Source organism: Carcharodon carcharias, chromosome 17 (genome assembly GCF_017639515.1).
Source record: "Carcharodon carcharias isolate sCarCar2 chromosome 17, sCarCar2.pri, whole genome shotgun sequence".
NCBI lineage: Eukaryota > Metazoa > Chordata > Chondrichthyes > Lamniformes > Lamnidae > Carcharodon > Carcharodon carcharias.
In genome coordinates this window covers 9,274,970-9,302,052 of record NC_054483.1, presented here as the reverse complement: position 1 = coordinate 9,302,052, position 27,083 = coordinate 9,274,970, and the positions used below count along the sequence as shown (strand labels likewise).

The following is a 27,083-nucleotide window of genomic DNA, read 5'->3' as shown; positions in this document are numbered from 1 at the left end:
CCCTATCTACTCTGCCTAGGCCCCTCATGATGTTGAACACCTCGATCAAATCTCCTCTCAGCCTTCTCTTCTCCAAGGAGAACAGTCCCAGCTTCTCCAATCTGTCCTTGTAGCTGGACTTTCTCATCCCGGGAATCATGCTGGTAAACCTCTCCTGCACTCTCTCCGGTGCCTTCACATCCTTCTTAAAACGTGATGCCCAGGACTGTAAGCAATGCTCCAGCTGAGGGGGTAGCGATTGAAGGTACTTGGTAAGAGGAGCAGGAGTGTTAAAAGCAAAAATAACTTTTTCACGCGGTGAGTGACTAAGGTCTGAAATGCACCGCCTGACAGGGTGGTGGAGGCAGGTTCAATCGAGACACTCAGAAGGGAGCTGGATGATTATTTGAAAAGAAGCAATGTGCAGGCATATGGGGAGAAGGTGTTTTTGTGAAATTCAACATAACCTCCTTGCTATTGTACTCTCTGCCCCTATTAATAAAGCCCAGGATACTGTCTGCTTTATTAACCGTTCTCTCAACCTGTCTGTCACCGTTTGCGGCTTATGCACATGTGCACCAACTCCTGCCCTTTAGAATTGTACCCTTTGTTTCACACTGTCTCTCAATGTTCTTCCTCCCAAAATGTATCACCTCACATTCCTGCAGCGTTGAACTTCATTGCTTTGTTATGTGTTTTTCCAGGATATGGGGGCAATTGTTGGGGGGGAGGCAGGCGTAAAGGGGCTTGTGTGGAGCATGAAGACCAGCACAAGGTGATTGAGTGAAGTGCTGTAAAATTCATCACTGGGTCATCTAGTTACATTAATGACTGCTCAGAGACAATGATTGAGTGAAGGTCCTCGTTGGTCTTGCCGGCTGCTGACTCTTTCTCCTCACTTGCTGTAAACACCTAGTGTTGTGGTGGGTGCTGAGGGACACAGTAAAGCTTGAGACAGCCGCTGCACAGGCACAATGGGGAAAGGTCGCTGTCTAAGCCCTTTCAGCCATCGCGCAGTGAGGAGCTGGGAATTATATAGACCCCTCGGGCTGTATGACTCACGTTGAATGTATGCAGTGAACATTACATGTATCACAACAGCCTTGAAACACCTCAGAGTGCAACATGATCTATGTAGACAACTGAAATCCCACTGCGCTGCCTGACTGTCTGTTATGACCATTTTGAAATGTCTGTGATGTTCATTGATTGTATTGAAACACCTCAAAGTGCAACATGATCTATGTAGAAAACTTGAATATGATGGCACTTTTTGGCCCTTTCGTTATGTTCTCTCAGATGCTTTATGAATAAAGTATGTTTTTGCAAAGGGGAAAGTGAGTTGCGGTAAAGATTGCCGACGTTTGGGACAGGAGTGTGGATGCCTGTCACATCAGGCTGGGCCAGGAGAAGCCCTGCGATAGAATATCGCACACCTCCGTGATGGATGTGCTCCCCAAAATGGGGTCCGGGGAGGGAATCTGCAATTGGATCCAACTGCACTACATGAGCAGCGCAGTTTCAATCCAGGAGTGGGAGTGGGAAAGCTTCCCAATCAAATCTGGAGTCGGGCAGGGTTATTCTCTCTCCCCCCTCTCGTTCGTGTGCTGTGTTGAACCTATTGTGGGGGGGTGGGGGGGGTACAGGAGGAGTGACGATCCCAGGCAGCTGAGGCAAGCAGGTCAAAGCCTCCCTGTACATGGACGGTGTCGCTATCTTCTGCTCGGATCTGCTGTCGGTGCGCAGACTGATGAGCATCAGCGACCAGTTTGAACTGGCCTCAGGAGGCCAAGGTAAATTGCAGCAAGAGCCATGTTCGTTGGGGACTGGGCTGACCAATCCCTCATCCCCTTCACCACCAGGCCAGGCTGCCTGAAGGTGCTGGGGATATGGAGGGCCCAGGGCACAGGCTAGAAACTGGAAGGAGAGAGTAGCTATAGTTAAACCGAAACTGGGCATGTGGGAGCGACGCTCCCTCTCCATTGCAGGTAAGAACCTGGTCATCAGGTGTGAGGCACTCTCGCTGTTACTGTACGTGGCGCAGGTCTGGCCCATTCCACACTCCTGTGTGATGGCGATCACCCGAGCCATCTTTCACTTTATCTGGAGGTCGAAAATGGATCGTGTCCACAGGGACACAATGTACAAGCCTCTAGCTAAAGGGGGAAAAAACGTGCCCAACATCGCCCTCATACTGATGGCCACCTTTGTGTGTGGTTGTAACAAGCTGTGCATAGACCCTCGGTACACAAACACCAAGTGTCACTACGTGCTGAGGTTCTACCTGTCCCCGGTGTTGTGAAGGATGGGTCTGGCCATGCTGCCGTGGAACGCTCCAAGTAGTTGGACCATGCCGTACCACCTGTCCCTCGTGGGAAAATTTATGCAGAGAAACACCTTCGACCACAAGTCTGTCAGGCAGTGGTCGGCACGTAACATCTTAAAGGCCCTGAGGGAAAAGGAGAGGGTGGATCCTGTGGGATGGTTCCCTGAGCAGACTGACAAAGTCATTTGGCAGAATGTCACATCGCCAGAACTTTCCAACAAGCACCAAGACGTAACTTGGCTGGCGGTGAGAAAGGCCCTCCCTGTAAGATCCTTCCTACACACCAGGAGTCTCACCCCCTCTGCACGTTGCCCTCGAGGTGGCTGTGGTGGGGAAGAGATCGTTGTTCACCTCCTTGTGGATTGTGCTTTTGCAAAGAAGGTCTGGGGAGAGATGCAGTGGTTTCTGTTGAAGTTCATCCCGAGCAGTTCTGTGACACAGGACTCTGTGCTCTACGGGCTGTTCCCAGGGACACACACCGAGACAAACATCAACTGCAGCTGGAGGATCATCAACTCGGTAAAAGACACTCTTTGGTCTGCCCGAAACTTGTTCCCTGTCTTCCATTGCAAAGAGTTGCAGGCTGGCACATTCCAAGGTCCAGGCCTACGTGCTGAGAGACACAGTAAAACTTGAGGAAAGGTCGCTGTCTAAGACCTTTCAGCCATAGTGCACTGAGGGGTTGGGAATTGTATAGACCCCTCGGGCTGTATGCCTGACTTTGAATGTATTGTAAAGGTCAAGAAGATTGAAATTATATTTTAGCACCTCAGAGTGGAACATCCTGCATGGAGACAAACTTTCTCACACTTTCTCTAAGTCAGGAGTGTGTTGGAATACTCCCCACTTGCCTGGATGAGTGCAGCTCCCACAACACTCAAGAAGCTCGACACCATTCAGGACAAAGCAGCCCACTTGACAGGCACCCCATCCACAAACATTCACTCCCTCCACCACCAACGCACAGTAGCAGCAGCGTGTGTACCATCGACAAGATGCACTGCAGCAACTCACCAAGGCTCCTTCGACAGCACCTCCCAAACCCACGACCACATCTAGAAGGACAAGGGCAGCAGATACATGGGAACACCACTACCTGGAAGTTCCCCTCCAAGTCACTCACCATCCTGACTTGGAAATACATCTCCATTGCTTCACTGTTGCTGGGTCAAAATCCTGGCGCTCCCTTCCTAACAGCACTGTGGGTGTACCTACACCACATGGACTGCAGTGGCTCAAGAGGCAGCTCACCACCACCTTCTCAAGGGACCCGAGACAAAGTACAGTCCGTCTTAGCGGAGAGACACCAGACCCAAGAAAAAGTACAGTCAATCTTAGCGCAGAGACGTGAGCCTGCAAGATTTAGGAGGAAGTTGGAGAGTAGATAATTCAGCCTTTCCGATGCACAATGTTCCTCGTATCCATCTTGTGCAGTGGAATGAATCAGTGTCCTCTGATGCTGTGTGGAAGTTTAATATGAATTGAGTGCCTGTGGGAGCTCTGTCTGTGCACAACGTATGTACTTTTTATTCATTCACAGCCAGGGTCAGCATTGATTGCTTAACTCCAGTTGCCCACCAGAAGATGCTGAGCTGCCCTCATGACAACTGAATGGCTTGCTCGGCCATTTCAGAGAGCAGACAAGAGTTAACCATGTGGCCTGGAGTCACACGTGGGCCAGACCGGGTAAGGAGTGCAGATTTCCTTCCCTAAAGGACACTAGTGAACCAGATGGATTTTTACCACAATCGATGATGGTTGTCATGGTCACCATTACTGAGACTAGCTTTACATTCCAAATTTATTAGCGGACTGACTGTACAATTCACCAGCTACCATAATGAGAGTTGAACACCTCTCTGGTGTGATTGATCTGGATTACGAGCCTCAGAACATCATCACCATGTTCTTGTTCCCAGTTGTGCTCTCGAGCAAGCTGTGACTCCAACTCTCAGCCCTGAAGTCGCACTGACAGAAACATCTCTCTTTTACTTCATCTGCTCTCTTTCTCCATTGGTTTCTCTTTCTCTCCCTTGCTCCCTGCTGTCTTTCTTTATCTTTCTCTCTGTGTGTCTGTTGCTATTTTTTTTCCGTTTCTATCTCTCCCTCTCCGCTGCAAATTCTTTTTCTGTCTCCTCTTTGTCTGTTGTTCTCTCCCACACTACTGTCTCTTTGTGTCTCTTTTTCTTGACTGCTTTGCTCTATTTTTCTCTTTTATTGTCTCTCTCTCTCTCCCATGTTCTTCCTCTATCCCTATTTCTCTCTCTCTCTTATTCCTGCACAAATTGTTCATTGCATGGCACTTTTCACAGTCTGTACCCGTCATCGTTTTGGGATTTGTTAATCAAATCCTTTCTTTTCCATGACACTCACTCAGGGCCTGAACTCCATTATTACATCACAAAAACCTCGCCCTCTTGCAAAGACACGTGTGATGTTCGCTCCCAAGCCAAAAGCTGCATGCTTTACAGTGGCAGTCCCCCCCCACACACACACACACCACCCCTCCCCCCCCCCCACCCGCCCAGAAACGCCAAGGCAGTGGTGGCAAAGCCGGTCTTAGAGAAAGCGCCCTGAATTTGATCCAGTCAGTGGACCCCCCCAGAGCTCAGCAACGTACGTCAGAGACTGGCTTCTAACCCTCGCTCTGCCTCAATAAAGCCTCGATGATGATGGGGGTGGGGGGGCAGTCTCCTGCCTCGCATGCAAGCTGGCCACTTTCTCATTTGCGATGTCCGTCCGAGTCATTCGCCTAGGTAAGAGCAGCAACATGTTTTGACTTTGTTGGGCTGTGAGGGAGGCAAGTTGGGAAGGTGCCAAGCTCTCGATCGGTGTGAGCTTTTCTGAGCATGCCCACCTTTTACCGAGTTCTGCTCATCACTTTTTCAAGCACTCACGAGTGGCCAAGGGGAGAAAGCAAACATTCGTCGACGTTTGCTTAATGGCACATTACATTAAGCAATGCGGCGTGATAATGCTGTAATTAAAGCGCAGACTGAAAAATGTATCCTGGGGCTTTCTGCCAATCGATTAGACTTCACCCCACTGCACACACGCCTCCTGGCGTACCCATTGGGATCTTCCGAATGACTTACTGCTTGCTGAGTCCTGCACCCAGTCTAATTGATGATCATTATAACTCTCTCCTGAGGCAGAAAGATAGTTTGCCCTGTACTCTCCGAACACAATGTAACATAACACAACACACCTTCAGCTGGTGTAACGCCTAGTGCCGGAGTCCCTGTGTAGCAGGTGGATTAGGAATTCCCCTTGGGAAATAGCTGGACACGTTCAGTCCAGCCTTGGCCGTCCCCTGTAGTCAGTGGAATCGCATATTGGGCGGGGATCATAATGGGCCATATCACATTGAAGCCTGATACAAAAAGAGAAAAGACTGGAAAATCTCAGCAGGCCTGACAGCATCTGTGGAGGGAAAGATAGAGTTAACAGTTCTTCTCTGAGGAAGATTCGAAACGTTAACTCTGTCTCTCTCTCTCTCTCTCTCCACAGATGCTGTCAGACTTGCTGAGTTTTGCCAGCATTTTCTGTTTGTGTTTCAGATTTCCAGCATCCGCAGTATTTTGCCTTTATCACATTGAAACCTGTTGTTTTTTTTTACAGATCTTATCCCTGTTTCCGTTGTGTACTGAGCTCCTCAGCAGTACAAGCCTGACTCAATCCAGCTTTCGCATGTCCTGGAAAGCCTGGCCTCCCTCTTGCTTGACTTGACTGCTCTCCAGTCTAATGTTAGTCAGCGGAGAAACACTGGCGAGGGAGCGGGGCGCTGGTCCAGTGAAAGTGAGACCCTTCTCGATGGGCTTTTGGCCAGGCCTGTCGTTCCTCGGCCAAGTTCGGGAAGAGAAAGTGTTCCAACAGCTGCTCGAGAGGAGGTGGGACCACCCCACCCCCGGCATCCCCTTCCTCAGCAAGTGCAGATCCAAGTCACAGTGTCTGAGGCTCAAGGTGACTTAACACGGCCGTTAAGTGTCAACTTTGGCTCAACTGGCAGCCTCTAAATCACAAGGTGCAGGCTTCAAATCCCACTCTATGACTCGAGCACAAAACTCGAGTGACGTTCTAGCACTCCTGAGGGAGTGCTGCCCTGTCGGAGGCGCTGTCTTTTGGATGAGATACTGCTCAGGTGGATGTAAAAGATTCCATGCCATTATTTCGAAGAAGAGCTCCCCCCCCCTCCGACCCCTCCCGGCGTCCTGACCAATATTTATCCCTCAATCATAATGACAAAAAAAAAAGCACTGCCCGGTGATTATCGCGTTGCGGCTTGTGGGAGCTTGCTGTGCGCAAATTAGCGACCACGCTTCCTACAACAGCTACCGCACTTCAGGAAGCACTTCGTTTACCATCAAGTTCTTTTTAAGACGTCCTGAGGTGATGAAAGGTGCTATAGAAATGCAGGGGTTTTTTTTATTGTTGTCCGCTGCTAGACGCCCACACAGGACGGCACTTCAGCAGCTGCAGGGCAGGTTCTGGGCCCTGTGTCGGGAGGGACCGAGGGGGTTGTTTTGGAGTGGGAAGACAGGCAGTTGTGTGGGGCTGGCGCTTGGGAGGCAATTAAAGAGTGGGGCTGCTGCAGCTCTCTGTTCCCCAGCAGAGACCACAACATGGCATTAATTAAGGCTGCAAACTGGGCCTGCCAATTACATGCCAATTGCCTTGGCATTGCGTGCCAGTTGAGAATGCGAAGCACGTTAAGGCTGTGCCAGCCTCTGGTGTGAATAACACTGGCTTCCCACAGCCTTGCCAGAAACTTGGGCCAAACCCAACTCACGAGGCCAGCTCCTTGCTGTGGCCATTCAGTCATCCGCCCAATGGTTTTTTTTCTTTTGAAAATGCAGAGAGCAACACGGCGTGATCTGTGTGTGTGTGTGTGTGTGGTCAGCTGCAGAACAAGCCCCACTCTCCCCCCACCACTGCACCCCCCCTCCCCCAAATGCACCCCCACCCCAGTCTGGAGAATGGTCCCTCAGACTGACACTTCGATGGGGAATTATCAGAGGGATGTAACGGGGAGCTTGCCTGTTGGAGTCTATCCTGAGGCCTCCTCTGAGCTTGTTGGGGAACAGACCTTCGCCTGCCTGTTCCTGGAATGTGCCTTTGCAAAGAGATGCAGTCGGCTTTTGTGTTTATATTTTGAGGTTCACCCCCGAGCCAGGCCACAGCGTTGGGCCCTGTGTGCTCTCCAGGCTGTTGCTGGGGACGCACGCCCGCGATAAGCATCGACTGCTTCCGGAGGCACCATCAACTCGGGGAAAGGCACTCTTTGTTCTGCCCGAAATTGTTGGTCTTCCGGTGCGAAGAGCTCTCCATGATAACACAACGCGGAGGTCGATGGCTCTCGTCTCCGCTTTGAACTGACAGGAAGGCGCACTTAATGGAATGAGGCCCCAGAGTCTTGTCTTGGGTGTGGAGATTTCCCATGAAGCATCTTGAGGGGTTTCCCAGAATGCAAATGGCTTGCCATAGCAACGTGCAAGACTCTGTCACCAACTGTGTTCATTCTGGTGACTGACGGGTGAACGATGTGTGGTATTTGCAGGTTGTATTCCCTGAAGGCCGGAATTTTCAACGTCCCATCAGGCTCTAGATACCTATTTATGAAGATCTGACAGCTTCATACGGTCGGACATGGCCCAGTGGGTTGCACTTGTGTGACTCAGAAAGTCAAATCCCAATACAGAGACTTGGACACCTCATCTCGTTGACAACGCCAGCGCTCACTGAGGGAGCGCTGCTTTGTCAGAAGCACGGTCTTTCAGATGAGATACTAACCCAAGGCCCTGCCTACCTTGTCCAGTGAACATAAAGCACTCTACTCTCAGAGAAAGAGCCAAGGGCATTCTCCCAATCATCATCCCTCAATCGGTATCATTATCTGACTCTTATCAATGGGATCTTGCTGTGCAAATTGACCATTGTCTTTGTGCACATAATAGCAATTACGCTTCAAAACAATCTCATTGGCTGTGATGCACTTGGAGGCATCCTGAATTTGGGAAAGGTGCCACACAAATGCAGCTTCTTCCTCTCCATCTCCCTGAGCTGTCAGGATGAGTTGAGTTGGTATTATATTGAGTTTGTATATGGCCTAATGTGCAGGAGCAACAGAGCTTTACAACTCGGTTAACGTTAAACTCTTGTGGCATTTCCTGAGGGGAAATTTTGCAATGGAATTGGGGAACCCTGGTTCCCTGAGGGCGGTACTGTCTTGTAATGATGTGACCGGGCGGTTGTGAGGGAACTTGCTTCTGTTCTGTGTATAGAGCCGTTAAGTAACTGCTGTCAGTAAGGTCAGTTTTATTACTGAGGCAATCTGTGGGAATGGATGTGAAGACCAGCCACTGCACTCGAAGCAGAGGCAACAGCCTGGGCTTGTAGCCGGGGCGGGGTGGGGCGGTAAATGCAGAACTAACCTGTAGAAACCTTGGGCCGTAATTTTGCGTTGAACGGGCACGTGCATGCCCGCCCTGATCAGGGGTGAAATCGCGCGAGGGTCCCGACCTCATTGCGCACTCCTGTGATATTTCGCTCGCTGGATGCGCAACAAAAGCCAGAAGCACACCCGCCGACAATTAAGAGGGCAACTAAGCCCATTAACGGCACAATTGTCTGCTATTTTTCGCCACCTGTCCAACCCTACGGTTGGCGGACAGGCAAATCGGCCAGGCGGCCTTCACCTGTTTCATGATACCTCATCCAAGGGCGGGGTGAGGTTTCCGTAATGAAATTAAATAAAAATAATAAAAAAACCTGTGGGCAGCGTTTTCACCGTGGATATTTTCCGGCGCCTGATTGTGACGCTCGGACATGTTTTTCCTTCCCCTTTCTAAAACTTTATTGGAACGTTTTCGGGCCTGCAGCTCCCCGAGGCGGCTCACGGCCTTCAGGGAGCTTTCTCACAGCTCTGGACCGGGCCCACGTTGACACTATCGCCTGCCCTCCGTGGGCACTGGATAGACCCCACCTTCCAAGCTTCAAGGGAGCAAAGCTGGAGATTAAAGGCTCTTTCTTTAACTTGTCTTACAGAGCGAGACTACTTCAGCTTGTGTGACAAGCAGCCCATTGGGAGGGAGCTGTTCCGCCAGTTCTGCCAGATGAATCCCGATCTGAAACGATGCATCAAGTTCCTCGATTGTGTGGTAAGGCAGAGAAATTGGAAGTGGGAAGCTTCTCCGGAGCCAGGCACGCACAGTATAAAACGTTGCTGGGAAAACTATTAGATCTAAAGTCCCCAGGACCAGATGGCCTGCATCCCAGGGTTTCAAAAGAAGTGGCTGCAGGGATAAGACAGGCATTGGTTCTAACCTTCCTGAGATCCTGGAAGAGTCCCAGCGTTTTGGGAAATAGCTAATGTATTTAAGCAAGGAGGGAGATAGCAAGCAGGAAACTATAAGTCAGTTACCCTAACATCTGTCATCGGGAAATTGCTAGAATCCATTATTAAGGAGGTAATAGCAGAATACTTAGAAAATCACAACGTGATCAGGCAGAGTCATCATGGCTTTGTGAAAGGGAAATCACGTTTAATTAATTTATTAGAGTTTTTTGAGGAAGTAACAAGCAAGATGGATAATGGGGAACCTGTAGATGTGGTGTACTTGGGTTTTCAAAAGGCATTTGATAAGGTGCCACATCAAAGATTACTACACAAGATAAGAGATCATGGTACAGGGGTTAACATATTAGCATGGATAAAGGATTGGTTAGCTAACAGGAAGCAGAGAGCCGGGATAAATAGGTCTTTTTTGAGTTGATAAGCTGTAACTAGTGGAGGGCCACAGGGATCAGTGTTGGGTCTGCAACTATTTATCTATATCGATGACTTGGATGAAAGGACCAGATATATGGTGGCTGCATTTGCCAATGACACCAAGGTAGGTTGGAAAGTACTTTGTCAAGAGGAGGCAGAGAGTCTGCAAAGACAGTTTAAACGATTGGGCAAACATTTAGCAGATGGAGTATAATGTGGGTAAATGTGAACTTGTCCTCTTTGGCAGGAAGAATAGGAAAACAATATACTGTTTAAATGGAGAGAGATTGCAGAACTCGGTGATACAGAGGGACCTGGGTATCCTGGTATATGAATCACAAAAAAGTTAGTATGTAGGTACAGCAAGTGATTTGGAAGGTAAATGGAATACTGCAATTTATTGCAAGGGGGATGGAATATAAAAGTAGGGAAGTTTTACTGCAGCTGTACAGGACCTTGGTGAGACCACATCTGGAGTACTGTACAGTTTTGGTCTCCTTATTTGGAAAATATATAATTGTATTAGAAGCAGGTCAAGAGAAGGTTCACTTGACTCATTCCTGGAATGAAGGGCTTATCTTATGAAGAAAGGATGAACAGATTGGGCCTATACCCACGGAATTTAGAGGAGTGAGAGGTGATCTTATTGATAAATATAAGATCCTGAGGGGACTTGATAGGGTGGATACCGGGAGGATGTCTCCTCTTATGGGGGAGACTAGAACTAGGGGTCACAGTTTAAGAATAAGGGGTCTCCCTTTTCAGATGGGGATGAGAAAAATTTTTCTCTCCGAGTGTTGGTCTGTGGAATTCTCTTCCCCAGAGGGCAGTGGAGGCTGGATCATTGAATTTATTCAAGAATGAATTAGATTTTTGATTGGCAAAAGAGTCAAGGGTTATGGGGGACAGACGGGAAAGTGGAGTTGAGACATCAACTAGATCAGCCATGACCTTATTGACTGGCGGAGCAGGATCGATGGGTCGAATGGCCCTCTCCTGCTCTTATGTCCTATGTTCCTGCGTCCTAGGCAAGTCTCTAAGAGATCCTGTGATGAAATGTAATCCCAACCCATTTTACAGTGGCTGATGGGCTGAGGCAAAGGCTGCCTCTGATTTGGCATTGGCTGGCACTCGTACTTGAGAGGGTGGAAGAACAGTGGAGCAAATGTCACACGGTTGCCATAAGCAACTCTTTTCTGGGCTTGGATCAACAATGGATTTGTTAAAGGCAAATGGTGTTTGATGAGTACGAAGGCCTTCAGCAAGTGCAGGCCGGATGGGTTCTGATTTATGGCTCTTGTCCACCGAGCCGCACACCAAGTTGGTGCCTTTTTCTCTCAGTTTTCTCTCTGGAATGATCTGTCATGTTTACCCGACCAAGCAGCTTAGGCTGAGGAGTAAGAGGTACCTGCAGGCCTCAGTTAGACTGAAACTGGTCAGACGGGTTTGCAAGGCTTGACTGGTGTGGTTTTCATGGAATTATCTCATGCAGCTACTGTCATTCGGTCTAACTGGTGTTTATCCTTTGCATGAAGCTCCTCCCACCTCTATTTACACGAAGAGATTATGCGCGCTTTGAGCAAGCCAGTGTTGGGAGCCATTTCCCTGCCTGTTGTTGCTCAGCCAACAGATTTACTAACACGACACTGGGTTCGAGTGGGACTGAGGCTGATTTCATTGTGGCTCCCCCCCCCGACTTCCAGCTATGCTTTGACAGCACTGCTCGTGGGTGTGACTCACTGGAGGCATTACCCTTCAGCGCTAGTGTCGTTGTGTGGCTCCAGGAAGCACACCCAGCCATGTCACCTGATGGTACATGAGATGGCACTTCCTGGCACCATCTCCACGCTGCTGGTGGGCAGCAATACGCTGATAAGGGCTGGCATGAGGTATACCTGAGACTGTGTGGATCTTAGTGACCCGGCATGGATGGCTTTAGTGAACGTTGAGGGGAGGACTCGAGGTACAGAAAAGAAGAGGCAGGAGGTGAGAGAAATGCCCTTTGTGTCAGGTACATGTACCCCCGCCCCACCCGCGCTTCACCAAACCCTGGGGAGCTGAGCGTCCATTTTTGAGTGATTGTGTTGCCATGTAAAGGCCGCACGTCAGGCCTCTTGATTGCCCCCCACCCCCCACCCTTGCCAAAGCAGTGATAGAGAAGGGGCAAAGGAGATGGCATGGAGTGGGGTGGGTGCTTTGCTAATCAACACGCTCATCTGCTGTCGCGCTCAATGAACTGTGACCCCCCTTATCGCGATTGGTGCACTTGGAATCAGGCCAATGCAGCCTAACCCAAGGCCTCATGTGCAAACAGAACCTTCCCCTCATGGGCACAGTGAGCAAACAGAACCTTCCTGGCTTAGTACAATGTGTGCACGGGCAGGAAGCACTGGGACACTGCCATCTTGCTAAATACTGAGGATGCCCCACAACCCCCCCACCCCACTCCTCCACCATCCGTGTTAGCAAAGTGGGTTCCTGGGGAGACTTTCGAGGTCCCAACTTGGTGTCAGCCGAGGCTCGTTTGGAGGATGTGCCCTATCTGAGGGGTGTCAAATGACTTGCATTGGAGTTTATATTCCGCCGGGTTTCCATCGTCAGCTGGACTTGGACTCAACTGAGCAAGATCCGGCCCTCTCGGATTGCTCAAGGTTAAATGTTTACAGGACCGGCCGTGGGCTGTTGCCGCAGGAGCCAGGTTCAAATGTCAGGGCGGGTTGGCTCATGCTCTCCTCACCTGCCCATGCGTGAGGAGGAGGCCTCACGAGGGGAGAGGGCTGAGGGGTTGGGGATCTGAAGTGGGCAGCTCACCACACGTCCGGGGGTGGGGGGTGGTGGGGGGGGAAATCAGACTGGTTTGAGGTGTGGTGATGGAGGGGGGGGCTGCGGTGAGGGGGTTCCTCCCTTCCCAGCGCAGAGGGAAAGAAAGCGGAAAATCTGAAAGTATAGCTGCCCGCTGCTCTAACCTGAGGCCTGTGCTGCTGATGTCACTCTCTGGCTCTGACTCTTGAGTGACATGTTTTTGTATTGATGACAATCACTGCCTGCTGCAGTAATATAATTATCTCCGCAAGGTGTTTGCTCTCTTTCAGGTCCAGCCATGCGTTCATGGCACATCACCACATGCAGACAGCACTCACGGATAATCATTGTGAGCAGCCAGTTTATTGCTGTTGCCCAGCCAACCATTGAGATCGAAACACACCCCCCCCCCACCCCCCTGCTTCATCCCCCCCCTTCCCTTCCAATGTGTTCCTCGTGATTGGATGACATGAGAGAGCCAGTCAGAAGTCTTTCCCTTGCTACACAAACCTCCTGGAGATTGGACCCTATTTAGTTGCCAGCCCAAACTCTCTCCCCCATGCAGCCTGGCACCTGCTTAACTTGCACACCTTGTGCTCCGCCTCAACTGCGTTACAAGCATGGCACGAGTCCAAACCGTAGGGCCACCAGGTTTTCAAAAGTCAAAACCAGGGGAGTGGGGTGTGGGGGTGGACACACTGAAAAGACTAGTGAGACAATGAGTGGTTGATTTCACTGAGTGGTGGTAGGTATAACTTCAGTAGTTTTCGGGTGTACAGGGCAGAGGCAATGTGAGATCAAAAGGTAGCTGCAAGTCTCCAACTGGCTCCACAGCTGAAAGAACCTCATTTTGAACTCGTAAGGTGACAATGCTTTGCCTGGTGTCTGGTTAAGTCTATGAGTTGCTGTTGCCTTAATGGAGATTAGTTTGGGGATTTGTTAAAAGTTACGATAGTAGTAATTTGCAGCCATGTGGACATATATTTTTAACCTGTGTAAACTAATAAAATGTTTCAATTAGTTTAATGTAAAACCTCAAGAACTTATGGCCTGATTCCTGAATTTAGAGTCACACCTCAAACACTTAAAAATATAGGTTATGACAGTTGTTTAAAGTTTCCCTCTGGGAATTTTAAATAACCCCGCTTTACCAACTGCGTCGGTCATAACAGGAGATAACGATCTCCACCCAATGTTCCATGCGTCCCTTCGAAAGGCAAACCGCTGCCTCACGAGCGCCAGTGGTGTGGGGCTGAGTATCCTTAGCGCTGACCTCTCGCTCCTTTTGGGTACGGGCAGTGGGGACTGTCGGAGCTGCAGTTGTTGCCAGTGAAGCCATTTATCCAGCCGGACATTGCGGATAACGAGAGCCCTGTCTGATTTCGAGGTACAAGCGCTAACACTGGCGTGTGCTTGTTGTTCTGTATTTTCCAGGCTGATTATGAGGTGACTCCTGGCGAGAAGAGGAAGGAGAAAGCTGATGAGGTTGTTCGGAGATTTCTCACGGCAGGGGTACGGAACCGAAACCTGATTTATCGACTGGCCCTTTGTGGAGGAATCCCAACAAAATTGATGGCGCTTTCCAGCACCTTCCCTCCATTTCTCCACCCGCCCCCCCCCGCCCCACCCCACCAATCGCCCTGGTGGATCTAGACCGTGGATTGGAGAGCAGACGAGAAGTCGCCTCGCCAATTTTGGAGTGGACTTGGAGGCAAATGTCCACCGGTCCGACACCCTTACCTCTACTGGGAGGCAAAACAGCCACCCTCCCCCCACACCCCCGCCCCCCACCCCCCACTCCCCACCCCGCAACCGGGTCTCTGATAGCCTGCAGTATAATGGGGCTTTTGGAGGCCGTGCTGCCATTGTTAGGCTGCGGGGAAATGGTCACAAAGGATTTCAGCTGCCACCTCGAGGAATGTTGCCCAGACATTTCTGCATTTAACATCTCCGAGCTGGGCTTGAGCTGCTGAATGGCCGGAACCTTTGTCTCTCTTCCCCTCAGTCCTGAGTGAGGGGCCCCATTTCCAACAAGTCCCCGTGACCTGTACCCCTCCAACATCGAGCAGCCGGTCAGTCAAATTGCTCCATGATCCTAGGCCAGGCAGTAAAAAGAAAGGGAAACCCCTTTTAAGTGTCGAGTTTGGAGCAGCCAGTCTCCCACCTTGACCACCTCCACACATGCGGAACGCCGATGGTCAGGCCTTTTACCGCCAATAATAATCTGTTCCAAAGGACAGAGCTGGGTTAAATTCTTTCAGTCCACAGAGGGGTTTGGGGATGGTGAAGTTATTGGGCTTTAGGACGTTGAAAAAATGTTTGACAAAGTGCCACAGACACTTTAGCAAAATTCAAGCAGAATTTGAAGATCGGTGTGGGTAATTTGGCTGAGAGACAGAAAGAGAGTAGCGATGAAGGTTATTCTTCAGACTTGAGTGAACAATACCATGGCTTTTATTATCCAATACATTATACAATTATACAATAGCGGGGCTCAATAATAGGACCACTGCTCTTTCAGATATATGAAAAACCTGGGCTTAGGTGTAGAGGGCATGGTTTCAAAGGTTGCAGACGATCTGAAACTCAGATCTCAGTGAACAATAAGGAGGGCAGTAACAAACGTTTGGAGGACTGTCTGAGGGTTAGCACTGAGGGAGTGCTGCACTGTAAGAGGATCAGTACTGAGGGAGTGCTGCACTGTCTGAGGGTCAGTATTGAGGGTGTGCTGCACTGTCGGAGGGGCAGTACTGAGGGTGTGCTCCACTTTCGGAGGGACAGTAGTGAAGAAGTGCTGCGCTGTCAGAGGGTCAGTAAAGAGGGAGTGCTGCACTGTCAGAGGGTCAGTACTGAGGGAGTGCTGCGCTGTCAGATGGTCAGTACTGAGGGAGTGCTGCACTGTCAGAGGGTCAGCACTGAGGGAATGCTGCACTGTCAGAAGGTCAGTACTGAGGGAGTGCTGCACTGTGAGAGGGTCAGTACTGAGGGACAGCTGCACTGTCAGAGGGTCAGTACTGAGGGAGCGCAGCACTGTCAGAGGGTCAGTACTGAGGGAGTGCTGCAATGTCAGAGGGTCAGTACTGAGGGAGTGCCGCACTGTCAGAGGGTCAGTACTGAGGGAGTGCTGCACCGTCAGAGGATCAGTACTGAGGGAGTGCTGCAGTGTTGGAGGGTCAGTGTTGAGGGAATGCTGCACTGTCAGAGCGTCAGTACTGAGGGAGTGCTGCATTGTCAGAGGGTCAGTACTGAGGGGGTGCAGCACTGTCAGAGGGTTAGGAAAGAAGGAGTGCTGCAATGTCAGAGGCTCAGCACTGAGGGAATGCTGCACTGTCAGAGGGTCAGTACTGAGGGAGTGCTGCACTATCCGAGGGTCAATACTGAGGGAGTGCTGCACTGTCAACGTGTCAGTATTGAGGGAGTCCTGCACTGTCATAGGGTCAGTACTAAGGGAGTGCTGCACTGTCAGAGGGTTAGGACTGAGGGAGTGCTGCACTCTCTGAGGGTGAGTACTGAGGGAGTGCTGCACTGTCAGAGGGTCAGTACTGAGGGAGTGCTACAGTGTTAGAGGGTCAGTACTGAGGGAGTGCTGCACTGTCAGAGGGTCAGTACTGACGGAGTGCTGTACTGTCAGAGGGTCAGTACTGAGGGAGTGCTGCACTGTCTGAGGGTCAGTACTGAGGGAGTGCTGCAAAATCAGAGGGTCAGTACTGAGGGAGTGCTGCACTGTCAGAGGGTCAGTACTGAGGGTGTGCTGCACTGTCAGAGGGTCAGTACTGAGGGAGTTCTGCACTCTGAGAGGGTCAGTACTGAGGGAATGCTGCACTGACGGAGGGTCAGTACTGAGGGAGTGCTGCACTGTCAGAGGGTCAGTACTGAGGGAGTGCTGCAGTGTTAGAGGGTGAGTACTGAGGGAGTGCTGCACTGTCAGAGGGTCAGTACTGACGGAGTGCTGCACTGTCTGAGGTTCAGTACTGAGGGAGTGCTGCAAAATCAGAGGGTCAGTACTGAGGGAGTGCTGCACTGTCAGAGGGTCAATACTGAGGGTGTGCTGCACTGTCAGAGGGTCAGTACTGAGGGAGTTCTACACTCTGAGAGGGTCAGTACTGAGGGAATGCTGCACTGACGGAGGGTCAGTACTGAGGGAGTGCTGCACTGTCAGAGAGTCAGTACTGAGGGAGTGCTGCACTCTCAGAGGGTCAGTATTGAGGCAATGCTGCACTGACGGAGGGTCAATAATAAGGGAGCACTGTGCTGTCGGAGAGTCAGTACTGAGGGAGTGCTGCATTTTCGAAGGGTCAATATTGAGGAAGTGCTGCACTGTCAGAGGTTCAGTACTGAGGGAGTGCTGCACTGTCAGAGGGTCAGTACTGAGAGAGTGCTGCACTATCCGAGGGTCAATACTGAGGGTGTGCTCCACTGTCAGGGGGTCATTATTGAGGGAGTGCTGCACTGTCAAAGGGACAGTACTGTAAGAGTGCTGCACTATCCGAGGGTCAATACTGCGGGAGTGCTCCACTGTCAGAGGGTCAGTACTGAGGGAGTGTTGCACTGTCAGAGGGTCAGTACTGAGGGAGTGCTGCACTGTCAGAGGGTTAGGAATGAAGGAGTGCAGCACTGTCAGAGGGTAAGAACTGAGGGAGTGCTGCACTATCAGAGGGTCAGTACTGAAGGAGTGCTGCACTGTCAGAGGGTCAGTACTGAGGGAGTGCTGCACTGTCAGAGGGTCAGTATTGAGGGAGTGCTGCACTGTCAGAGGGTCAGTACTGATGGAGCATTGTGTTGTCGGAGAGTCAGTACTGTGGGCGTGCTGCACTGTCTGAGGGTCAGTATTGAGGGAGTGCTGCAGAGTTAGAGGGTCAGTACTGAGGGAGCATTGTGCTGTCGGAGAGTCAGTACTGTGGGAGTGCTGCACTGTCGGAGGGGCAGTAGTGAGGGTGTGCTGCACTTTCGGAGGGAAAGTAGTGAAGGAGTGCTGCACTGTCAGAGGGTCAGTACTGAGGGAGTGCTGCACTGTCAGAGGGTCAGTACTGAGGGAGTGCTGAACTGTCAGAGGGTCAGTACTGAGGGAGTGCTGCACTGTCCGAGGGTCAGTACTGAGGGAGTGCTGCACTGTCAGAGGGTCAGTACTGAGGGAGTGGTGCACTGTCAGAGGTTCAGTATTGAGGAAGCGCTGCACTGTCAGAGGGTTAGTACTGAGGGTGTGCCGCACTGTCAAAGGGTCAGTACTGAGGGAGTGCCGCACTGTCAGAGGGTCAGTACTGAGGGAGTGCTGAACTGTCAGAGGGTCAGTACTGAGGGAGTGCTACACTGTCTGAGCGTCAGTACTGAGGGAGTGCTGCACTATCAGAGGGTTGGGAATGAGGGAGTGCTACACTGTCTGAGGGTCAGTACTGAGGGAGTGCTGCAGTGTTAGAGGGTCAGGACTGAGGGAGTGCTGCACTGTCAGAGAGTCAGTACTGAGGGAGTGCTGCACTGTCAGATGGTCAGTACTGAGGGAGAGCTGCACTGTCAGAGGGTCAGTACTGAGGGAGTGCTACACTGTCAGAGGGTCAGTACTGAGGGAGTGCTGCACTGTCAGAGGGTCAGTACTGAGGGAGTGGTGCAGTGTTAGAGGGTCAGGACTGAGGGAGTGCTGCACTGTCAGAGGGTCAGTACTGAGGGAGTGCTGCACTGTCAGATGGTCAGTACTGAGGGAGAGCTGCACTGTCAGAGGGTCAGTACTGAGGGAGTGCTACACTGTCAGAGGGTCAGTACTGAGGGAGTGCTGCACTGTCAGAGGGTCAGTACTGAGGGAGTGGTGCACTGTCAGAGGGTCAGTATTGAGGAAGCGCTGCACTGTCAGAGGGTTAGTACTGAGGGTGTGCCGCACTGTCAGAGGGTCAGTACTGAGGGAGTGCCGCACTGTCGGAGGGTCAGTACTGAGGGTGTGCCGCACTGTCAGAGGGACAGTACTGAGGGAGTGCCGCACTGTCAGAGGGTCAGTACTGAGGGAGTGCTGAACTGTCAGAGGGTCAGTACTGAGGGAGTGCTACACTGTCTGAGGGTCAGTACTGAGGGAGTGCTGCACTATCAGAGGGTTGGGAATGAGGGAGTGCTACACTGTCTGAGGGTCAGTACTGAGGGAGTGCTGCAGTGTTAGAGGGTCAGGACTGAGGGTGTGCCGCTTTGTCAGAGGGTCAGTACTGAGGGAGTGCCGCACTGTCGGAGGGGCAGTAGTGAGGGTGTGCTGCACTTTCAGAGGGAAAGTAGTGAAGGAGTGCTACACTGTCAGAGGGTCAGTACTGAGGGAGTGCTGCACTGTCAGAGGGTCAGTACTGAGGGAGTGGTGCACTGTCAGAGGGTCAGTATTGAGGAAGCGCTGCACTGTCAGAGGGTCAGTACTGAGGGGGTGCAGCACTGTCAGAGGGTCAGTACTGAGGGAGCGCTGTACCATCAGAGGGTCAATACTGAGGGAGTGCTGCACTGTCAGAGGGTTAGGAATGAAGGAGTGCTGCACTGTCAGAGGGTCAGTAGTGAGGGAGTGCTGCACTGTCAGAGGGTTAGGAAAGAAGGAGTGCTGCAATGTCAGAGGGTCAGCACTGAGGGAATGCTGCACTGTCAGAGGGTCAGTACTGAGGGAGTGCTGCACTATCCGAGGGTCAATACGAGGGAGTGCTGCACTGTCAAAGTGTCAGTATTGAGGGAGTCCTGCACTGTCATAAGGTCAGTACTGAGGGAGTGCTGCACTGTCAGAGGGTTAGGACTGAGGGAGTGCTGCACTCTCTGAGGGTGAGTACTGAGGGAGTACTGCATTGTCAGAGGGTCAGTACTGAGGGAGTGCTGCACTGCCAGAGGGTCAGTACTGAGGGAGTGCTTCACTGTCTGAGGGTCAGTACTGAGGGAGTGCTGCAGTGTTAGACGGTCAATATTGAGGGAGTGCTGTACTGTCAAAGGGTCAGTACTGAGGGAGTGCTGCACTGTCTGAGGGTCAGTACTGAGGGAGTGCTGCAAAATCAGAGGGTCAGTACTGAGGGAGTGCTGCACTGTCAGAGGGTCAGTACTGAGGGAGTTCTGCACTCTGAGAGGGTCAGTACTGAGGGAATGCTGCACTGACGGAGGGTCAGTGTTGAGGGAGTGCTGCACTATCAGAGGGTCAGTACTGAGAGAGTGCTGCACTCTCAGAGGGTCAGTATTGAGGGAATGCTGCACTGACGGAGGGTCAATAATAAGGGAGCACTGTGCTGTCAGAGAGTCAGTACTGAGGGATTGTTGCATTTTCGAAGGGTCAATATTGAGGAAGTGCTGCACTGTCAGAGGTTAAGTACTGAGGGAGTGCTGCACTGTCAGAGGGTCAGTACTGAGAGAGTGCTGCACTATCCGAGGGTCAATACTGAGGGTGTGCTCCACTGTCAGGGTGTCATTATTGAGGGAGTGCTGCACTGTCAAAGGGACAGTACTGTAAGAGTGCTGCACTATCCGAGGGTCAATACTGCGGGAGTGCTCTACTGTCAGAGGGTCAGTACTGAGGGAGTGTTGCACTGTCAGAGGGTCAGTACTGAGGGTGTGCTGCACTGTCAGAGGGTTAGGAATGAAGGAGTGCAGCACTGTCAGAGGGTCAGAACTGAGGGAGTGCTGCACTATCAGAGGGTCAGTACTGAGGGAGTGCTGCACTATCAGAGGTTTAGGACTGAGGGAGTGCTACAGTATCTGAGGGTCAGTACTGAGGGAGTGCTGCACTGTCAGAGGGTCAGTACTGAGAGAGTGCTGCACAGTGTGAGGGTCAGTATTGAGGGAGTGCTGCAGTGTTCGAGGATCAGTACTGAGGGAGCAATGTGCTGTCGGAGATTCAGTACTGAGGGAGTGCTGCACTGTCGGAGGGGCAGTACTGAGGGTGTGCTGCACTTTCGGAGCGACAGTAGTGAAGGAGTGCTGCACTGTCAGAGGGTCAGTACTGAGGGAGTGCTGCACAGTCTGAGGGTCAGTATTGAGGGAGTGCTGCAGTGTTCGAGGATCAGTACTGAGGGAGCACTGTGCTGTCGGAGATTCAGTACTGAGGGAGTGCTGCACTGTCGGAGGGGCAGTAATGAGGGTGTGCTGCACTTTCGGAGCGACAGTAGTGAAGAAGTGCTGCACTGTCAGAGGGTCAGTACTGAGGGAGTGCTGCACTGTCAGACTGTCAGTACTGAGGGAGTGCTGCACTGTCAGAGGGTCAGTACTGAGGGAGTGCTGCACTGTCAGAGGGTCAGTACTGAGGGAGTGCAGCACTGTCAGAGGGTCAGTACTGAGGGAGTGCTGCACTGTCAGAGGGTCAGTATTCAGGGAGCGCTGCACTGTCAGAGGGTCAGTACTGAGGGAGTGCTGCACTGTCAGAGGGTTAGGAATGAAGGAGTGCTGCACTGTCAGAGGGTCAGTAGTGAGGGAGTGCTGCACTGTCAGAGGGTTAGGAAAGAAGGAGTGCTGCAATGTCAGAGGGTCAGCACTGAGGGAATGCTGCACTGTCAGAGGGTCAGTACTGAGGGAGTGCTGCACTATCCGAGGGTCAATACTGAGGGAGTGCTTCACTGTCTGAGTGTCAGTACTGAGGGAGTGCTGCAGTGTTAGAGGGTCAGTATTGAGGGGGTGCTGCCGTGTCAGAGGGTCAGTACTGAGGGAGTGCTTCACTGTCTGAGGGTCAGTACTGAGGGAGTGCTGCAGTGTTAGACGGTCAGTACTGAGGGAGTGCTGCACTGTCAGAGGGTCAGTACTGAGGGTGTGCTGCACTGTCAGAGGGTCAGTACTGAGGGAGTGGTGCACTGTCAGAGGGTCAGTACTGAGGGAGTTCTGCTCTCTGAGAGGGTCAGTACTGAGGGAATGCTGCACTGACGGAGGGTCAGTACTGAGGGAATGCTGCACTGTCAGAGGGTCAGTACTGAGGGAGTGCTGGACTGACGGAGGGTCAGTACTGAGGGAGTGCTGCACTCTCAGAGGGTCAGTATTGAGGGAATGCTGCACTGACGGAGGTCAATAATAAGGGAGCACTGTGCTGTCAGAGAGTCAGTACTGAGGGAGTGCTGCATTTTCGAAGGGTCCATATTGAGGAAGTGCTGCACTGTCAGAGGTTCAGTACTGAGGGAGTGCTGCACTGTCAGAGGGTCAGTACTGAGAGAGTGCTGCACTATCCGAGGGTCAATACTGAGGGTGTGCTCCACTGTCAGGGGGTCATTATTGAGGGAGTGCTGCACTGTCAAAGGGACAGTACTGTAAGAGTGCTGCACTATCCGAGGGTCAATACTGCGGGAGTGCTCCACTGTCAGAGGGTCAGTACTGAGGGAGTGTTGCACTGTCAGAGGGTCAGTACTGAGGGAGTGCTGCACTGTCAGAGGGTTAGGAATGAAGGAGTGCAGCACTGTCAGAGGGTAAGAACTGAGGGAGTGCTGCACTATCAGAGGGTCAGTACTGAAGGAGTGCTGCACTGTCAGAGGGTCAGTACTGAGGGAGTGCTGCACTGTCAGAGGGTCAGTATTGAGGGAGTGCTGCAGAGTTAGAGGGTCAGTACTGATGGAGCATTGTGCTGTCGGAGAGTCAGTACTGTGGGAGTGCTGCACTGTCGGAGGGGCAGTAGTGAGGGTGTGCTGCACTTTCGGAGGGAAAGTAGTGAAGGAGTGCTGCACTGTCAGAGGGTCAGTACTGAGGGAGTGCTGCACTGTCAGAGGGTCAGTACTGAGGAAGTGCTGAACTGTCAGAGGGTCAGTACTGAGGGAGTGCTGCGCTGTCCGAGGGTCAGTACTGAGGGAGTGCTGCACTGTCAGAGGGTCAGTACTGAGGGAGTGGTGCACTGTCAGAGGGTCAGTATTGAGGAAGTGCTGCACTCTCAGAGGGTTAGTACTGAGGGTGTGCTGGACTGTCAGAGGGTCAGTACTGAGGGAGTGCCGCATTGTCAGAGGGTCAGTACTGAGGGAGTGCTGCACTATCAGAGGGTTGGGAATGAGGGAGTGCTACACTGTCTGAGGGTCAGTACTGAGGGAGTGCTGCAGTGTTAGAGGGTCAGGACTGAGGGAGTGCTGCACTGTCAGAGGGTCAGTACTGAGGGAGTGCTGCACTGTCAGATGGTGAGTACTGAGGGAGAGCTGCACTGTCAGAGGGTCAGTACTGAGGGAGTGCTACACTGTCAGAGGGTCAGTACTGACGGAGTGCTGCACTGTCAGAGGGTCAGTACTGAGGGAGTGGTGCACTGTCAGAGGGGCAATAATGAGGCAGTGCTGCACTGTCAGAGGGTCAGTACTGAGGCAGTACTACACTGTCGGAGGATCAGTACTGAGGGTGTGCTGCAGTGTTGGAAGGTCAGTGTTGAAGGAATGCTGCACTGTCAGAGGGTCAGTACTGAGGGAGTGCAGCACTGTCAGAGGGTCAGTATTGAGGGAGCGCTGCACCATCGGAGGGTCAATACTGAGGGAGTGCCGCACTGTCAGAGGGTCAGTACTGATGGAGTGCTGCACTGTCAGAGGGTCAGTACTGAGGGAGTGATGCACTATCCGAGGGTCAGTACTGAGAGAGTGCTGCACTGTCAGAGGGTCAGTACTGAGGGAGTGCTGGACTGTCAGAGTGTCAGTACTGAAAGACTGCTGCACTGTCAGAGGGTCAGTACTGAGGGAGTGCTGCACTGTCAGAGGGTCAGTACTGAGGGTGCGCTGCACTGTCAGAGTGTCAGTACTGAGAGAGTGCTGCACTGTAAGAGGGTCAGTACTGAGGGAGTGCTGCACTGTAAGAGGGTTAGGACTTAGGGAGTGCTGCACTCTCTGAGGGTCAGTACTGAGGGAGTGCTGCAGTGTTAGAGGGTCAGTATTGAGGGGGTGCTGAACTGTCAGAATTTCAGTACTGAGGGAGTGCTGAACTGTCAGAGGGTCAGTACTGAGGGAGTGCTGCACTGTCAGAAGGTCAGTACTGAGGGAGTGCTGCACTGTCAGAGGGTCAGTACTGAGGGAGTGCTGCACTGTCAGAGGGTCAGTACTGAGGGAGCGCTGCACTGTCAGAGGGTTAGGCCTGAGGGAGTGCTTCACGGTCTGAGGGTCAGTACTGAGGGAGTGCTGCAGTGTTAGAGGGTCAGTACTGAGGGAGTGCTGCACTGTCAGAGGGTCAGTACTGACAGAGTGCTGTGCTGTCAGAGGGTCAGTATTGAGGGATTGCGGCACTGTCAGAGGGTCAGTACTGAGGGAGTGCTGGACTGTCAGTGGGTCAGTACTGAGGGTGTGCTGCACTGTCAGAGGGTCAGTACTGAGGGAGAGCTGCACTGTCAGAGGGTCAGTACTGAGGGAGTTCTGCACTCTCAGAGGGTCAGTACTGAGGGAATGCTGCACTGACGGAGGGTCAACAATAAGGGAGCACTGTGCTGTCGGAGAGTCAGTACTGAGGGAGTGCTGCATTTTCGAAGGGTCAATATTGAGGAAGTGCTGCACTGTCAGTGTGTCAGTACTGAGTGAGTGCTGCACTGTCAGAGGGTCAGTAATGAGAGAGTGCTGCACTATCCGAGGGTCAATAATGAGGGAATGCTCCACTGTCAGAGGGTCAGTACTGAGGGAGTGTTGCACTGTCATAGGGTCAGTACTGAGGGAGTGCTGCACCGTCAGAGGGTTAGGAATGAAGGAGTGCAGCACTGTGAGAGGGTCAGTACTGAGGGAGTGCTGCACTGTCAGAGGGTCAGTAATGATGGAGTGCTGCACTGTCAGAGGGTCAGTACTGAGGGAGTGCTGCACTGTCAGAGGGTCAGTACTGAGAGACTGCTGCACAGTGTGAGGGTCAGTATTGAGGGAGTGCTGCAGTGTTCGAGGATCAGTACTGAGGGAGCACTGTGCTGTCGGAGATACAGTACTGAGGGAGTGCTGCACTGTCGGAGGGGCAGTACTGAGGGTGTGCTGCACTTTCGGAGCGACAGTAGTGAAGGAGTGCTGCACTGTCAGAGGGTCAGTACTGAGGGAGTGCTGCACTGTCAGAGGGTCAGTACTGAGGGAGTGCTGCACTGTCAGAGGGTCAGTACTGAGGGAGTGCTGCACTGTCAGAGGGACAGTACTGAGGGAGTGCTGCACTGTCAGAGGGTCAGTATTCAGGGAGCGCTGCACTGTCAGAGGGTCAGTACTGAGGGAGTGCCGCACTGTCAGAGGGTCAGTCCTGAGGCGGTGCCGCACTGTCAGAGGGTCAGTACTGAGGGAGTGCTGCACTGACAGAGGGTCAGTACTGACGAAGTGCTGCACTATCAGAGGGTCAGTACTGAGGGAGTGCTGCAATGTCAGAGTGTCAGTATTGAGGGAGTGCTTCACTGTCTGAGGGTCAGTACTGAGGGAGTGCTGCACTATCAGAGGTTTAGGACTGAGGGAGTGCTACACTGTCTGAGGGTCAGTACTGAGGGAGTGCTGCAGTGTTAGAGGGTCAGTACTGAGGAAGTGCTGCACTGTCAGAGGGTCAGTACTGAGAGAGTGCTGCACTGTCAGATGGTCAGTACTGATGGTGTGCTGCACTGTCAAAGGGACAGTACTGTAAGAGTGCTGCACTATCCGAGGGTCAATACTGCGGGAGTGCTCCACTGTCAGAGGGTCAGTACTGAGGGAGTGTTGCACTGTCAGAGGGTCAGTACTGAGGGAGTGCTGCACTGTCAGAGCATTAGGAATGAAGGAGTGCAGCACTGTCAGAGGGTAAGAACTGAGGGAGTGCTGCACTATCAGAGGGTCAGTACTGAAGGAGTGCTGCACTGTCAGAGGGTCAGTACTGAGGGAGTGCTGCACTGTCAGAGGGTCAGTATTGAGGGAGTGCTGCAGAGTTAGAGGGTCAGTACTGATGGAGCATTGTGCTGTCGGAGAGTCAGTACTGTGGGAGTGCTGCACTGTCGGAGGGGCAGTAGTGAGGGTGTGCTGCACTTTCGGAGGGAAAGTAGTGAAGGAGTGCTGCACTGTCAGAGGGTCAGTACTGAGGGAGTGCTGCACTGTCAGAGGGTCAGTACTGAGGAAGTGCTGAACTGTCAGAGGGTCAGTACTGAGGGAGTGCTGCGCTGTCCGAGGGTCAGTACTGAGGGAGTGCTGCACTGTCAGAGGGTCAGTACTGAGGGAGTGGTGCACTGTCAGAGGGTCAGTATTGAGGAAGTGCTGCACTCTCAGAGGGTTAGTACTGAGGGTGTGCTGGACTGTCAGAGGGTCAGTACTGAGGGAGTGCCGCATTGTCAGAGGGTCAGTACTGAGGGAGTGCTGCACTATCAGAGGGTTGGGAATGAGGGAGTGCTACACTGTCTGAGGGTCAGTACTGAGGGAGTGCTGCAGTGTTAGAGGGTCAGGACTGAGGGAGTGCTGCACTGTCAGAGGGTCAGTACTGAGGGAGTGCTGCACTGTCAGATGGTGAGTACTGAGGGAGAGCTGCACTGTCAGAGGGTCAGTACTGAGGGAGTGCTACACTGTCAGAGGGTCAGTACTGACGGAGTGCTGCACTGTCAGAGGGTCAGTACTGAGGGAGTGGTGCACTGTCAGAGGGGCAATAATGAGGCAGTGCTGCACTGTCAGAGGGTCAGTACTGAGGCAGTACTACACTGTCGGAGGATCAGTACTGAGGGTGTGCTGCAGTGTTGGAAGGTCAGTGTTGAAGGAATGCTGCACTGTCAGAGGGTCAGTACTGAGGGAGTGCAGCACTGTCAGAGGGTCAGTACTGATGGAGTGCTGCACTGTCAGAGGGTCAGTACTGAGGGAGTGATGCACTATCCGAGGGTCAGTACTGAGAGAGTGCTGCACTGTCAGAGGGTCAGTACTGAGGGAGTGCTGGACTGTCAGAGTGTCAGTACTGAAAGACTGCTGCACTGTCAGAGGGTCAGTACTGAGGGAGTGCTGCACTGTCAGAGGGTCAGTACTGAGGGTGCGCTGCACTGTCAGAGTGTCAGTACTGAGAGAGTGCTGCACTGTAAGAGGGTCAGTACTGAGGGAGTGCTGCACTGTAAGAGGGTTAGGACTTAGGGAGTGCTGCACTCTCTGAGGGTCAGTACTGAGGGAGTGCTGCAGTGTTAGAGGGTCAGTATTGAGGGGGTGCTGAACTGTCAGAATTTCAGTACTGAGGGAGTGCTGAACTGTCAGAGGGTCAGTACTGAGGGAGAGCTGCACTGTCAGAGGGTCAGTACTGAGGGAGTTCTGCACTCTCAGAGGGTCAGTACTGAGGGAATGCTGCACTGACGGAGGGTCAACAATAAGGGAGCACTGTGCTGTCGGAGAGTCAGTACTGAGGGAG

General features: G+C 52.2%; 1 protein-coding gene across 5 annotated transcripts in view; it reads left to right on the top strand.

The window, feature by feature from the left end:
* Positions 1–27,083, top strand: part of grk5l (G protein-coupled receptor kinase 5 like) — a 201,783-nt gene that overhangs the window by 67,393 nt on the left and 107,307 nt on the right. For 3 of the 5 annotated variants that reach the window (XM_041209596.1, XM_041209597.1, XM_041209594.1), the window contains 2 exons: positions 9,350–9,462; positions 14,310–14,387. In XM_041209596.1, coding sequence (XP_041065530.1) covers positions 9,350–9,462; positions 14,310–14,387 — 191 coding nt within the window. The remainder of the gene's footprint in view (positions 1–9,349; positions 9,463–14,309; positions 14,388–27,083) is intronic. The other 2 variants (XM_041209598.1, XM_041209595.1) reach the window with 1 other exon arrangement.